Raw genomic sequence first — 17,494 nt, forward strand, 5'->3', positions numbered from 1 at the left:
TGGAGGCACAGTGGTCAAAGTGCTGGACTGCTAACCAAAGGGTCTATGGTTCTAAACCACCAGCAGTTCCACAGGAGAAAGATGTGTCAGTCTGTTTCTGCACAGATTTAGTCTTGGAAACCCTATGCAGTTGCTATGAGTCAGAATCAACTCAATAGCAAGGGGTTGGTATTTTTGGTACCGTATTTTTATAAAAACAACATGTGCCCTCTGTGTTTGTTTGTAGGCTGTGTCCTCCCCCCAACCCCCACCCCGCAAAGCACCCTCACAAGCACTGTCCTGTCAATTCTCTTCCACATGTTGCTTTAAAAAAATGAGCATAGTGCACTTTCAAGAACACCTCGAGCGGGGAGGGCGCTGCCAGCAAACAAATGCAGAAGGTGTGCATTATCCGTGTAAAAATACAGTAATCCATCCAGTGAGGTCCACGTGTATAGTCGGGTCTTTTTAAATTTCTTTCGGCAATCTTCAGCACACAATTCTGTCATCTCCTTGGTTAAAATTTATACCTAGGTATCCCTTAAAGATGCTATTGTAAATGGAATTGTTTTCTTAATTTCCTTTTCAGGCTGTTCATTGCTGATGTATAGAAACACAACAGATTTTTGTGTTAATTCTGTAACCTGCGATTTTGTTGAATTTTGTTTATAGCTCAAGTAACTTTCTTGTTGATTCTTTGGGATTTTCTGGATACAGAATGATGTCATCTGTAAGTAGAGATAACTGATTTGGATACATTCTTCTCTCTTTTTGTTGCTTAATTTGCTCTCCCTAGACATTGCAATACAATTTCGATTAAAAAAAAAAAACATGCTGTCAAGTCGATTCCAACTCGTTGACAACCACATGTGTGCAAAGTGTGACTGCACTCCATAGGGTTTTCAAAGGCTGTGACCTTTAGGAAACAGATCACCAAGCATTTCTTCTGAGGCGCCTCTGGGTGGGTCTGAACTGCCAGTTTTTTGGTTAGCAGATAAGCGCTTAACCATTTGCGCCACCCAGGGACTCAAAATGTTGATAGCAGTGGTGAAAGTCAGTATCCTTGTCTTGTTTCTGATCTTAGAAAGCTTTTGCTTTTTCACCATTATGTATAACTTTGAGTTTTTCATAAATGTGCTTTATCATTTTGAGAAATTTCCCTTCTATTTCTATTTTACTGAGTGTTTTCGTCATGAACCAGCAGCAACTTTTAAAATGTATTTACCATATACCAGGCCCCATGTAAGTAAGCACTTGGCGTATTTTATATCTAAACCTCACAAAAGCCATCAAGGTGGTAGTACCCTCAATTACAGATAAGTGCACTGAGGCTTAGAGAGGTTAAATCATTTGTTCTAGGTCGTAACGCTAATAAGGGATAGAGATGGAATCTGAACTCGAATCTGCCTGAATCTACCTTTATTCTTCCCAGCAGGATGCCTGAGCAGGGACACTAAAAAATGATGAGAATGACCAAAAATATCCAATCTGGAACTTATATATCCATATTCATTCTGTTCATGAAACTACCATGAATGACAACACTAATAATCTCTGGAAATCCTCTTTTGCAACCATCTGTCCGAGTAAATTATCAACTATACCTCACAAAATGAGTCCCATCATCTAGTTTTATGGCTGAAAATGGTTTTACCAAACTTGATCAATTACATTCCTTACCAGTCTTAGCTCTCTGAGATTCACAAATAAAAACTCACACAATCATTAAAACTGAAAACCAAACCCACTGCCATCGAGCTGATCACAGCTCATAGCGACCTTGGAGGACAAAGCAGAACTGCCCCATAGAGTTTCCGAGCAGCGCCTGATGGATTCAAACTGCTGACCTTTTGGTTAGCAGCCGTAACCACTACACCACCAGGGTTTCCTAAGGCTATTCAAAACCCAATTTCAGGTTCCAATTCCCAAAATCTTCTAAGCAATGTCAACACTCTTGGACTAAGATATAAATTTTAAAGTAGATTTCTCTTAAAGTGACAGCATTAAACTACATTTCAAATTTATATTACAAGAAATTAAACTGAAAGGGAAACAAAGCACTTTACAGTCATACCTTTTAATTGAGATGAAATGCTGAATACCCACACATTCACTCCTTTGAGACAAGTAATGAATAATTCATTCAAGTGTAAAGACTACAGCTCAAACTCTATAACACCAAAAAAGAAAAGAGGCTCGTAACTTCTGACCTTAAATGCAAAGCTGAATAGCTACTGAATACAGTGAATTTTATCTTGAAAAATTATTTATGATGTGCTCTGGGGCTGATATATAAGTACAACACAGGGAGAACAAAGTTCACTATTGGAATGTATGCCTCGGTTAGAATTGAAAATTCAAATTCTGAGTAAAGGGGGTATCAAAATAAATTATTTGAATAGATTGAGTTATTCTTTTCCCTTTTGCGAACTTAACATCGGTTTAATCTAGACACTGAGGTTTTTAGAATAAATTTCTGTATTTAAAAAATCCTATTTATGGTACTTTGTTTCTTCTCCTAGACTTAAATAACTGCTGAAGACTCACGGCAGGACAGGCACTGCACGAGTAGACAGAGAGTACTTCAGTCCATTAGCGGCAGGACAGGCACTGCAGGAGTAGACAGAGAGTACTTCAGTCCATTAGCGGCAGGACAGGCACTGCAGGAGTAGACAGAGAGTACTTCCGTCTATTAGCGGCAGGACAGGCACTGCAGGAGTAGACAGAGAGTACTTCCGTCTATTAGTGGCAGGACAGGCACTGCAGGAGTAGACAGAGAGTACTTCAGTCTATTAGTAGCAGAATAGGCACTGCAGGAGTAGACAGAGAGTACTTCAGTCTATTACTGGCAGAACAGGCACTGCATGGGTAGAGAGAGAGTACTTCAGTCTATTAGCGGCAGGACAGGCACTGCACGGGTAGACAGAGAGTACTTCAGTCTATTAACGGCAGGACAGGCACTGCACAGGTAGACAGAGAGTACTTCAGTCTATTAGTAGCAGAACAGGCACTGCAGGAGTAGACAGAGAGTACTTCAGTCTATTACTGGCAGAACAGGCACTGCACGGGTAGACAGAGAGTACTTCAGTCTATTAACGGCAGGACAGGCACTGCACAGGTAGACAGAGAGTACTTCAGTCTATTAGCGGCAGGACAGGCACTGCAGGAGTAGACAGTACTTCCGTCTATTAGTGGCAGGACAGGCACTGCACGGGTAGACAGAGAGTACTTCAGTCTATTAGCAAAACCAGAAATATCAGTATTGTTTATTCCTGGTTTACAGCTTTAACACCAGAAATTACTTTAGATCAAAATGAAAGTTGGCATTAACAGTATCATATAACAGCCTTCAAGATGCCAATTAGAACAAACCAAATGAGAATATCTAAAAGTCGGCTTCTTGGAGTACTTCCATTGCCAGACAAAATATTTACCCTCCACTTTAAAAATCAAGTACATTTGGATCTAGGTCACAAAATCTGGCTTTAAGTAGTCAAAAAAAGAGAAGTGGTTTGGATCCTATACATCTTACCATTTCAATTTCCACGTTATGAAAATGCTGGCAAAACATTTACCTCTGCAATTGTCTCGTCAGTTGATTCAATGCTTCTTGAAGGGGTGTCTGTTCTACTTCTAAAGCAAAGAAGAAAGGAAAGGGTGTTGTTAAATGGAAGGTTCTAGAGAGTACCATGCTTAGTTTTCTTTCTGTATGGTTGCTCTCATATCCATTATTAAACATCTGGTACAGAATTGCAAACAGAACTTGAAGCACTTACTGATGAAGATCAAAGACTACAACCTTCAGTATGATTACACCTCAACATAAAGAAAACAAAAATCCTCACAACTGGACCAATAAGCAACATGATGATAAACAGAGAAAACAATGAAGTTGTCAGTGATTTCATTTTACTTGGATGCACAATCAATGCCCATGAAAGGAAAGGTCTGGAAATCAAATGACATATTGCATTGGGTAAATCTGCTACAAAAGAACTCTTTAAAGTGTCAAAAGGCCAAAATGTCACTTTGAGAACTCAGGTGTGTTTGACTCAAGCTATGGTATTTTCAACTGTCTCATATGCATGAGAAAGCGGGACAGTGGGATAAGGAAGACAGAAGAAGAACTGATGCTTTGAATTATGGAACTGGTGAAGAATATTGACTATAGCATGGACTGCTAGAAGAACAAACAAATCTGTCTTGGAGGAAGTATAGCCAGAATGCTCCTTTGGAGCCAAGGATGGCAAGACTTCATCTCACGTACTGTGGACATGTTATCAGGAGGAACCAGTTCCTGGAGATGGACATCATGCTTGGTAGAGGGTCAGAGAAAAAGAGGAAGGCCCGCAACAAGATGGACTGACATGGTGACCGCAACAACGAGCTCAAACACAGCAACGATTGTGAGTGCAGCGCAGGACTGGGCAGTGTTTTGTTCTGCTGTGTACAGGATTACTATGAGTAGGAAACGACCAGACAGCACCTAACAACAAGAACAGAAATTCCATTTATTTTTGCTAAGTTGAGGTTTGAGAATATCTATTTGAAATTGAAGCTAATTACTATTCCTTATGCAGTGAGATACATATAAAAAAAATTAAAAACAAAACAAAAAACTCCAATTAAAAGCTTCTACACTTTTAACTGAGAAGCTAAAATCCAGTCACTCTCCCTGGCTATGCCCCTTAAAACATTTTCAGCTTCCTCATTCAGGGCAGTTAATTCACAGATATTCCAGCCTTCTTGTTTGGCTAAAGAGCTTGTGAGAGGCTTCTCAGGGGGTAGGTCTAGTCTTACAGGGGCCTCACACTGGAGGTCGTTTTCTGCTTCGTTCTCCACATGGTCTCGATCTCGCTTCCTTTTATCTTCCTAAAGGGAACAAAGGGAGATAACTTAGCAATCTTTCAGAATCAATACTTACATATGTACAAATCGTTTTAATTTCAGGGGAAAAGATAAGATCTATTGAAAAGAATATAGATTCTTAATAATGAAATTTTAGTGTACTTCACTGTCATCTACTGGTAAAAGAAAAGAATAACATGTTCGTAAAGAAAAAAAAAGGATTCCTATATGCCAGAAATAATCGGTTAGAAAAATAATATTAATCATAAGTATTTTACATATATATTTATATACACACACATATTAGAATACGTATAATACTTACATACAATATAACACATCCCGGAGTAAATCTAACGAAAGATGCCCAAGACCTTTATGGGAAAAATTACAAAGCATTACAGAAAGCCATTGTTAGTGAGACATGAGTCAATCTACAGGATTAGGTTGTATCTTGAATCAATCTCTTGACACATAAAAGAGAGAATTGAGCAGAGAGGAGAGCGACCTCATGCCACCAAGAAAAGAGCGCCAAGAACGGAGCGTATCCTTTGGACCTGGGGTCCCTGCAGTCAGAAGCTTCTGGACCAGGGGAAGATTAATGATCAGGACCTTCCTCCAGAACTGAGAGAAAAGGCCTTCTCCTGGAGGCAGTGCCCTGAATTTAGACATCTAGCCTCCTAAACTGTGAGACAATAAATTTCTGTTTGTTAAGGCCATCCACTTGTGGTATTTCTGTTATTGCAGCCATAGTAGAAAACCTGAATAAGGGACAGATACACCATGTTTATGAAATAAAAGACAGTCAATTCTCTCCAAATTAATTGATAAATTTAATGTAATGCCATTCAAAATTGTAAAACTCTGACAAGCTGAAGAGAACAGTCGGAACAGTTTTGAAGAAGGTCACAGTGGGATGATTTGTCTTACCAGATATTATATACTTGTATAAAGTAATAATAATTAAGATGACATGGATTGGACAAACGGATAAACAGAGCAAGAGAAGAGAGCAGAGAACCCAGACACAAACCAGTGCACATAAAAAATCCTGCAAATCAATGAAAAAAGGGTGATTTGGGACAACTGGTTAGCTATGTGGAAAAGAAAATTAGATTTCTACATCGTACCATACACAAAAATAAATTCCAGATAGATTACAGACTTAAATGTACAAAGCAAAGCTTTAAACTTCAACAAAAGTGGAGAACCTTTATAACCCAAGAGTAGGGAAAGTTTTCCTGAAATAAGGCACAAAAAAATCATAAAAAAAATTTTTGATAAAATTGACATTAAAATTACAAACTTTGGTACCTCAAACAAAGAAAAATCCAAAAACAACAAAACACAAAGCTAAAAGACTAGCTACAGGCTAAGAAAAAGTACTTGAAACACAAATAACTCATAAAGTGTTGGCAAAGATTACAAAACAGCATCTATAAATACATGTAAAAACATAGACACAAAAATCCTCAACAAAATTCTAGCCAATACAATTCAACAACATATCAAAAAAATAATCCACCATGACCAAGTGCGATTTATACCAGGTACGGGTGACGCAAGGCTGGTGTAATATTAGAAAAACCATTAACGTAATCCACCATATTACATGATCTTATCAATTGATGCAGAAAAGGCATTTGACAAAGTCCAACACCCATTTATGATAAAAACTCTTACCAAAATAGGAATTGAAGGAAAATTCCTCAACATAATAAAGGGCATCTATACAAAGCCAACAGCCAACATCACTCTAAATGGAGAGAACCTGAAAGCATTTCCCTTGAGAACGGGAACCAGGCAAGGATGCCCTTTATCACTGCTCTTATTCAACATTGTGCTACAAGTCCTAGCCAGAGCAATTAGACTAGACAAAGAAATAAAGGGCATCTGGATTGGCAAGGAGGAAGTAAAATCATCTCTATTTGCAGATGACATGATCTTATACACAGAAAACCCTAAGGAATCCTCCAGAAAACTACTGAAACTAATAGAAGAGTTTGGCAGAGTCTCAGGTTATAAGATAAACATACAAAAATCACTTGGATTCCTCTACATCAACAAAAAGAACATTAAAGAGAAAATAACTAAATCAATACCATTCACAGTGGCCCCCAAGAAGATAAAATACTTAGGAATAATTCTTACCAAACATGTAAAAGACCTATACAAAGAAAACTACAAAGCACTACTACAAGAAATTCAAAAGGACATACTTAAGTGGAAAAACATACCTTGCTCATGGATAGGAAGACTTAACATAGTAAAAATGCCTGTTCTACCAAAAGCCATCTATACATACAATGCACTTCCGATCCAAATTCCAATGTCATTTTTTAAGGTGATAGAGAAACAAATCACCAACTTCATATGGAAGGGAAAGAAGCCCCGGATAAGCAAAGCATTACTGAAAAAGAAGAAGAAAGTGGGAGGCCTCACTCTACCTGATTTCAGAACCTATTATACAGCCACAGTAGTCAAAACAGCCTGGTACTGGTACAACAACAGACACAAAGACCAATGGAACAGAATTGAGAACCCAGATATAAATCCATCCATGTATGAGCAGCTGATATTTGACAAAGGACCAGTGTCAGTTAATTGGGGAAAAGATAGTCTTTTTAACAAATGGTGCTGGCATAACTGGATATCCATTTGCAAAAAAATGAAACAGGACCCATACCTCACACCATGCACAAAAACTAACTCCAAGGGGATCAAAGACCTAAACATAAAGACTAAAACGATAAAGATCATGGAAGAAAAAACAGGGACAACATTAGGAGCCCTAATACAAGGCATAAACAGAATACAAAACATTACCAAAAATGATGAAGAGAAACCAGATAACTGGGAGCTCCACCTATGCTCATCTAAAGACTTCACCAAAAGAATAAAAAGACCACCTACAGACTGGGAAAGAATTTTCAGCTATGACATCTCCGACCAGCGCCTGATCTCTAAAATCTATATGATTCTGTCAAAACTCAACCCCAAAAAGACAAACAACCCAATCAAGAAGTTGGCAACGGATATGAACACACACTTCACTAAAGAAGATATTCAGGCAGCTAACAGATACATGAGAAAATGCTCTCGATCATTAGCCATTAGAGAAATGCAAATTAAAACTACGATGAGATTCCATCTCACTCCAGTAAGGCTGGCATTAATCCAAAAAACACAAAATAATAAATGTTGGAGAGGCTGCAGAGAGATTGGAACTGTTATACACTGCTGGTGGGAATGTAAAATGGTACAACCACTTTGGAAATCTATCTGGCGTTATCTTAAACAGTTAGAAATAGAACTACCATACAACCCAGAAATCCCACTCCTCGGAATATACCCTAGAGTAATTAGAGCCTTTACACGAACAGATATATGCACACCCATGTTTACTGCAGCTCTGTTTACAATAGCAAAAAGCTGGGAGCAACCAAGGTGTCCATCAACGGATGAATGGGTAAATAAATTGTGGTATATTCACACAATGGAATACTACGCATTGATAAAGAACAGTGACGAATCTGTGAAACATTTCATAACATGGAGGAACCTGGAAGGCATTATGCTGAGAGGCAAAAGGACAAATATTGTAAAAGACCACTATTATAAGATCTTGAGAAATAGTATAAACTGAGAAGAACACATACTTTTGTGTTTACGAGAGGGGGAGGGAGGGAGGGTGGGAGAGGGGTTTTTTACTGATTAATTAGTAGATAAGAACTGCTTTAGGTGAAGGGAAGGACAATACTCAATACATGGAAGGTCAGCTCAACTGGACTGGACCAAAAGCAAAGAAGTTTCCGGGATAAACTGAATGCTTCAAAGGTCAGCGGAGGAAGGGCGGGGGTTTGGGGACCATGGTTTAAGGGGACTCCTAAGTCAATTGGCAAAATAATTCTATTATGAAAACATTCTGCATCCCACTTTGAAATGTGGCGTCTGGGGTCTTAAATGCTGACAAGCGGCCATCTAAGATGCATCAATTGGTCTCAACCCATCTGGATCAAAGGAGAATGAAGAACACCAAGGTCACACGATAACTAAGAGCCCAAGAGACAGAAAGGGCCACATGAACCAGAGATCTACATACATCATCCTGAGACCAGAAGAACTAGTTGGTGCCCGGCCACAATCGATGACTGCCCTGACAGGGAGCACAACAGAGAACCCCTGAGGGAGCAGGAGATCAGTGGGATGCAGACCCCAAATTCTCACAAAAAGACCATACTTAATGGTCTGACTGAGACTAGAGGAATCCCGGCGGTCATGGTCCCCGAACCTTCTGTTGGCCCAGGACAGGAACCATCCCCGAAGACAACTCATCAGACATGAAAGGGACTGGACAGTGGGTAGGAGAGAGATGCTGATGAAGACTGAGCTAATTATATCAGGTGGACACTTGAGACTGTGTTGGCATCTCCTGTCTGGAGGGGGGATGGGAGGATAGAGAGAGTTCGAAGCTGGCAAAATTGTCACGAAAAGAGAGACTGGAAGGGCTGACTCATTAGGGGGAGAGCAAGTGGGAGTACGGAGTAAGGTGTATATAAACTTATATGTGACAGTCTGACTTGATTTGTAAACGTTCACTTGAAGCTCAATAAAAGTTAATTAAAAAAAAAAAAAAAGATTGACTCAAGATACAACCTAATCCTGTAAATTGTGTCCTGCATCATTAACACAACTGCCTCTAATCCTGCCTCATTAACATTGTAGAGGTTAGGATTTAGAACACATAGGATAATCACATCAGATCACAAAACAGTGGACAACCACGCAATACTGGGAATATGGCCCCGCCAAGTTGACATACATTTTTGGGAGACACAATTCAATCCATATCAACAGGTAATTCACAAAGAAGAAAGCTGCTCAAGCTTCCTAGAACTCTGGGAATTATAAAATTCAAAAACTACCAGGCATTTCACATCTCTCTAATCGGCAAAAATTCAAATGTCTACAAATGCCAAGTTTTGATAAAAATTTAGAAATCGGACTCTCATGCCTTACAGGTAGGTGAGTAAATAGGTACAACCATTAGCAGAGCAATTAGCAATTGTGCTCATGAGGAACCCGTACATGGATCAAGAAGCAGTTATTTGAACAGAACAAGGGGATACTGCGTGGTTTAAGATTGGAAAAGGTGTGTGACAGGGTTGTATCCTTTCACCTTACTCAATCTGTATGCGGAACAAATAATCCGAGAAGCTGGACTGTATGAAGAACGAAGCATCAGAACTGAAGGAATACCCATTAACAATATGTATATCACAAAACCTTACTTGCTGAAAATGAAGACGGCCTGAAGCATTTACCGATAAAGGTCAGATTACAGCTTTCAGTATGGATTATGCTTGAACATGAAGAAAATTAAAACCTTCACAACTAGACCAATAAACACCATCATGATAAACAGAGAAAAAATTTTGAGTTGTCAACAACTGCATCCTGTTTGGATCAACAATCAATGTCTATGGAAGCACCAATCAAGATAACGAATGACATACTGTGCTGGGCAAATCTGCATAAGACCTCTTTAAAGTTTCAAAAAGCAAAGATGTCACTTTGATGACTAAGGTGTGTCTGACCCAAGCCATGGTCTTTTCAACTGCCTTCTATGCATACAAAAGCTGAACAGCAAAAAACGAAGACAGAAAAACTGATGCATTCAAGTTATGGTGTTGGTAAAAAATACTGACTGTACTATGGACTGCCAAAAGAATGAACGAAATCAGTTTAGAAGGAATACAAGCAGAATGCTCCTTCAGAGTGAGGATGGCGAGCCCTCAGCTCACTTATTTTGGACAGCAACAAAGACCAATTACTAGAAAAGGACATCATATTTGGTAAAGTAGAGAGTCAGTGGAAACAAGGGAAACCCTCAGTGAGACAAACTGACCCAACAGCCACAACAACGGGCTCAAACACGCCAGCAATCATGAAGATGGCATGGGACGTGGCAACATTTCGTCCTGTTACACATGAGATCGCCATGAGTCAGAGCCAACTCAACCCTGCTGCTCAGCTATTCCTCACCTGGGCATATATCCTGGAGATAACATAGTATACATGTACAAGAGTATCTGTTGCAGCACTGTTTTAAATAGTAAAAAATCAGGAACAACGTTAATATCTCCCGGAAAAAAAAAAAAAAAAAACCACTGCCATTGAGTCAATTCCGTACTAATTAATAAATTATGGTATATCCACATACCAGATAAAATGCACAAGCTAAAGTTACACTACTATCAACATGAATAACATTCAGAAACGTAATGTCTAAGAGAAAAAGTTAGAGTCATTCTGTTACAAGATGTTATGTAAAGTTTGAAAATGTGCAGACTGGTATTGTCTATAGATACATGCAAAGCAGTAAAATTAAAAATATATATATATGTGTATGATGCACATCAAATTCAGGATAGTGGTTCTCTAGAGAGTAAGAGAGAGGAATGGGATCCCAAAAAGTTATACAGGAGACTTCATCTTTATCCATACTCTCATTTCTTGAACAGAAAAATAAACAAAATCAAACAAGCAAAATGTTGACATGCTAAAGTTGGACAGTTGGTATCCAGGTGGTAGCTTTATTATTTTCTATACTTAGCATTTTTAAAAATTAAATTTTGAAGTAAAATTGGCTAAAAATGCCCATTTTAAGCTCTTGAGAGTCAAGCTATATGAGTTTGAATCACATAGGATCTTATCAGCTCAAAAAATGATTTTCTTGGCCTCTGTCCTACTTTCTGGAAATGCTGGTAACATAGTAAAGTACTAAGGCTGCTAACCAAGAGGTCGGCAGTTTGAATCCACCAGACGCTCTTGGGAAACTCTATGGGGCAGTTCTACTCTGTCCTATAGGGTCGCTATGAGTTGGAATCAACTCGACGGCAATGGATTGGGTTTGGTTTGGTCCTCCTTTCTTGTTCTAGTATCTAGACTAGTAGTTCCCAAACTATGGCCCCCAGGCCAGCATCCTCTTAGAATCTGTTAGAAATGCAACTTCTCAGGTTCCATTTTGGTTTTCAAGTTTTAGTGTGTCAGAGTCACCTGAAGGTCTTGTGAAAACACAGATGGCTGGGCCACACCCCCAGAATTACTGTTGGGGTGGAGCCTGAGAATTTGCATTTCTAACAAGTTTGTAAGTCATACTGGTGCTGCTGCTGGTTCAGGGATCACACTTGGAGAATGGCTGATATAGAGCTTTATACACCTTATTCAGAGTACAAAGCACCTAATACAAATATATATGATTGGTTTAAAGGCTCCAGAAAAAAAAAGTTCTAAACTGTACCCGAAGCGCACTTGATCTGGTACCATTAGTGTAGGTTGTTTGGTGTCTGTTTTTTAGATGTTATGACATATTCTGTAGCAGTAATTCTAACTTTGAAAAATTTTATCTTTTGCACAGAAAAGCCGGCGTGAATCTTTTGTAGGCTGGCAGGTTTAAAACATCTGTTCTATGGGAAAAGACTCCAGAGATACAGATCCCTGCCTCTGAAATGTGAAACATAAAGACAAGACAGCTCGAAAAGGCAGTAAGCATTTCTCCCAAGTGGAAAGAACTAGGACCCTAGTGCCAGTGAACCCCTAGAGCAGGGGTCACCAAACTTCATTTGTAGAAGGCCAGAGAGTAAATATTTTAGGTTTTGTGGCCCATAAGGTCCGTCACAGCTACTAAACTTTGGTGTTATACTATGAAAGCAGCTACAGACAATATGTAAATGAATGGGTATGGCTGGGTTCCAACGAACTTTATTTACAAAAACAGATGCCGCTCCCAAGAGACAGAAAGGGCCACATAAACCAGAGACTACATCAGCCTGAGACCAGAAGAACTAGACTTGGCTACAAATGATGACTGCCCTGACAGGGAACACAACAGAGAACCCCTGAGGGAGCAGGAGAGCAGTGGGATGCAGACCTCAAATTGTCGTAAAAGGACGAGACTTTATGGTCTGACTGAGACTAGAAAGAGCCCGGAGGTCATGGTTCCCAGACCTTCTGTTAGCTCAAGACAGGAACCATTCCCAGAGTGAACTCTTCAGGCAGGGATTGGAGTGGACTATGGGATAGAGAATGATTCTGGTGAAGAGTCGGCTTCTTGGATCAAATAGACGCATGAGACTATGTAGGCAGCTCCTGTCTGGAGGGGAGATGAAAGGGTGGAGGGGGTCAGAAGCTGGCCGAATGGACACAAAATTAGAGAGTGGAGAGAAGGAGTGTGCTGTCTCATTGGGGGGAGGGCAAATAGGAATATACAGCAATTTTTGTATGAAAGACTGGCTTGATTTGTAAACTTTCACTGAAAGCACAATAAAAAAAAAAAACTTAATGACAAGCAAAATTAAAAAAAAAACAGATGGCATTAGCCATACTTTGCCAACCCTTGCTCTAGAGGCTCAAGTTCTAGATCCAGCTTCATCCTTAACATACCCTGTAACCTCAAGCAAATTTTTTATTCTCACCAGGGCTCTTTACCACCTTCAAGATGGGGATCTGACTGTTGATTCCATTTTACAGCCACTGAGAAGGTCAAATGAGGTCATAAAATAGAAAAGGTGAAAAGTATCAAAGGAAGGCGGAGTGTCTCTCAACTACCATGTTACAGATTGAACCGTGTCCCCCCAAAATAAGTGTTGTAAATCTTAACCCCTATATCTGTGGTTATAACCCCATTTGGAAATGGTTTTCTTTGTTATGCTAATGAGGTGATTTCAGTGTAGAGTGTGTCTTACCTCAATCTTTTCTGAGATACAAAAGCAGATAAAGCAAGCAGCAGAAGAGCAGAGTGGGTGCCATGCCATATGATCACCAAGGAACAGCAACTGAAAAGAGACAAGGATCTTCCCCCAGAGCCCACAGAGAGACAGGGAGAGAGCCTTCCCCTAGAGCCCACAGAGAGAGTGAGTGCCTTCCCCCAGAGTGGACAGAGACAGAGAGCCTTCCCCTAGGGCCCACAGAGAGAGAGAGAGCACCTTCCCCTAGAGCCCACAGAGAGAGAGAGAGAGAGTCTTCCCCCAGAGCGGGGGGCGGCGGGGGACCTTCCCTTAGAGCCGACAGAGAAAGAAAGCACCTTCCCCAAGGGCGGACAGAGAGAGCCTTTCCCCAAAGCTGACACACAGAGAGAGAGTGCCTTCCCCTAGAGCCTACAGCATGAATTCAGACTTCTAGTCTCCTAAACTGTGAGACCCCTCATGTGTCTGTCAGTTTGTCATACTGTGGGGGCTTGTGTGTCGCTATGATGCTGGAAGCTATGCCAACGGTATTCAGACACCCATGGAGGACAGGTTTCAGCTGAGCTTCCAGATTAAGACAGACTAAAAAGAAAGACCTGGCAGTCTACTTCTGAAAAGCATTAGCCAGTGCAAACCTTATGAATAGCCGCGGAACCTTGTCTGATATAGTGCTGGAAGATGAGCCCCCCGGGTTGGAAGGTGCTCAAAAGGTCCCTGGGGAAGAACTGCCTCCTCAAAGTAGAGTCGACCTTAATGATGTGGACGGAGTAAAGCTTTTGGGACCTTCATTTGCTGATGTGGCACGACTCAAAATGAGAAGAAACAGCTGCAAACATTCATTAACAATCGGAACATGGAATGTACAAATTATGAATCTAGGAAAATTGGAAATCGTCAAAAATGAAATGGAATGCATAAACATCAATATCCTAGGCATTAGTGAGCTGAAATGGACCGGTTTTGGCCATTTTGAATCGGACAATCATATAGTCTACTATGCTGGGAATGACAACTTGAAGAAGAATGATGTTGCATTCATCATCAAAAAGAACATTTCAAGATCTATCCTGAAGTACAACACTGTCAGTTACAGGATAATATCCACATGCCTACAAGGAAGACCAGTTAATATGACTATTATACAAATCTACGCACCAACCACTAGGGCCAAAGATGAAGAAACAGAAGATTTTTATTAGCTGCTACAGTCTGAAATTGAGCAAACATGCAATCAAGATGCATTGATAATTACTGGCAATTGGAACGCAGAAGTTGGAAACAAAGAAGGATCAGTAGTTGAAAAATATGGCTTTGGTGATAGAAACAATGCTGGAGATCGAATGATAGAATTTTGCAAGACGAATGACTTCTTCATTGCAAATACCTTTTCACCAACTTAAATGGCAGCTATACACATGGACCTCACCAGAAGGAACACACAGAAATCAAACTGACTACATCTGTGGAAAGAGACAGTGGAAAAGTTCAGTATCATCAGTCAGAACAAGGAAAGGGGCCGACTGTGGAACAGACCACCAATTGCTCATATGCAAGTTCAGGCTGAAACTGAAGAAAATCAGAGCAAGTCCACGAGAGCCAAAATATGATCCTGAGTACATCCCACCTGAATTTAGAGACCATCTGAAGAACAGATTTGATGCACTGAACACTAGTGACTGAAGACCAGACGAGTTGTGGAAGGACATCAGACATGAAGAAAGCAAGATGTCATTGAAAAGACAGGAAAGAAAGAAAAGACCAGGATGGATGTCAATGGGGACTCTGAAACTGGCTCTCGAACGTCGAGCAGCTACAGCAAAAAGATGAAGTAAAAGAACTGAACAGAAGATTTCAAAGGGCGCCTCCAGAAGACAAAGTAAAGTATTATAATGACATCTGCAAAGAGCTGGAGATGGAAAACCAAAAGGGAAGAACATGCTCAGTGTTTCTCAAGCTGAAAGAACTGAAGAAAAAATTCAAGCCTCGAGTTGCAATAGTGAAGGATTCTATGGGAGAAATATTAAACGACGCAGGAAGCAGCAAAAGAAGACGGAAGGAATATACAGAGTCATTATACCAAAAAGAATTGGTCGATATTCAACCATTTCAAGAGGTGCCATATGATCAGGAACCGATGGTACGGAATGAAGAAGTCCAAGCTGCACTGAAGGCATTGATGAAAAACAAGGATCCAGGAATTGATGGAATATCAATTGAGATGTTTCAACAAACAGATGCAGCGCTGGCGGTGCTCACTCATCTATGCCAAGAAATTTGGAAGACAGCTTCCTGGCCAACTGACTGGAAGAGATCCATATTTATGCCTATTCCCAAGAAAGGTGATCCAACTGAATGTGGAAATTATAGAACAATATCATTAATATCACACGCAAGCAAAATTTTCTGAAGATCATTCAAAAACAGCTGCAGCAGTATATTGACGGGGAACTGCCAGAAATTCAGGCTGGTTTCAGAAGAGGACCTGGAACCGGGATATCATTGCTGATGTCAGATGGATCCTGGCTGAAAGCAGAGAATACCAGAAGGATGTTTACCAGTGTTTTATTGACTACGCAAAGGCATTCAACTGTGTGGATCATAACAAATTGTGGATAACATTGCGAAGAATGGGAATTCCAGAACACTTAATTGTGCTCATAAGGAACCTTTACATAGATCAAGAGGCAGTTGTTAGGACAGAACAAGGGGACACTGACTGGTTTAAAGTCAGGAAAGGTGTGCGTCAGGGTTGTATCCTCTCACCATACCTATTGAATCTGAACGCTGAGCAAAAAATATGAGAAGCTGGACTATATGAAGAAGAATGGGGCATCAGGATTGGAGGAAGACTCATTAACAACCTTCGTTATGCAGATGACACAACCTTGCTTGCTGAAAGTGAAGAGGACTTGAAGCACTTACTAATGAAGATCAAAGACCACAGCCTTCAGTATGGATTGCACCTCAACATAAAGAAAACAAAAATCCTCACAACTGGACCAATGAGCAACATCAGGGTAAATGGAGAAAAGATTGAAGTTGTCAAGGATTTCATTTTACTTGGATCCATAATCAACATCCATGGAAGCAGCACTCAGGAAATCAAAAGATGCATTGCATTGGGTAAATCTGCTGCAAAAGACCGCTTTCAAGTGTTGAAGAGCAAAAACGTCACCTTGAAGACTAAGGTGCACCTGACCCAAGCCATGGTATTTTCGATCGCATCATACGCACGTGAAAGCTGGACAATGAATAAGGAAGACCGAAGAAGAACTGACACCTTTGAATTGTGGTGTTGGCGGAGAATACTGAATATACCATGGACTGCCAAAAGAACAAACAAATCTGTCTTGGAAGAAGTACAACCAGAATGCTCCTTAGAAGCAAGGACGGCAAGACGGCCTCTTACATACTTTGAACATATTGTCAGGAGGCATCAGTCCCTGGAGAAGGACATCATGCTTGGCAGAGTACAGGGTCAGTGGAAAAGAGAAAGACCCTCAATGAGGTGGACTGACACACTGGCTGCAGGAATGAGCTCAAGGATAACAAGGATTGTAAGGATGGCTCAGGACCAGGCAGTGCTTCGTTCTGTTGTGCACAGGGTCGCTATGAGTCAGAACCGACTCAACGGCACCTAACAACAACATAAAAAAACAACAACATACTGTGAGAAAATAAAATTCTGTTTGTTAAGGTCAATCACTTGTAGTATTTCTGTTATAACAGCACTAGATAAGATATACCCCTACCTAAAATTTTTTTTTTTTTTTACATTAGTGTGGTCTAAAGTAACCACTTAATTATTCAATATGGCAAAAGAATATAGGTTCTCCCTGCTATCCAAAAGTACAGCGTTCCTATGAAACCTTTCATTAATCGAAATGGCGTAAAGTGAAAAAGCAATTACCATTAATTTA

At 40.2% G+C, this 17,494-nt stretch overlaps 1 protein-coding gene across 1 annotated transcript in view; it reads right to left on the reverse strand.

The window, feature by feature from the left end:
* The window catches only part of LOC126065066 (bromodomain-containing protein 7-like), a 98,300-nt gene that overhangs the window by 55,701 nt on the left and 25,105 nt on the right, over nt 1-17,494 (reverse strand). The window contains 2 exon segments of the mRNA XM_049864734.1: nt 3,555-3,612; nt 4,722-4,851. Of these exon segments, the coding sequence (XP_049720691.1) occupies nt 3,555-3,612; nt 4,722-4,851 (188 nt within the window).

Source organism: Elephas maximus, chromosome 21, assembly GCF_024166365.1.
Source record: "Elephas maximus indicus isolate mEleMax1 chromosome 21, mEleMax1 primary haplotype, whole genome shotgun sequence".
Taxonomy (NCBI): domain Eukaryota; kingdom Metazoa; phylum Chordata; class Mammalia; order Proboscidea; family Elephantidae; genus Elephas; species Elephas maximus.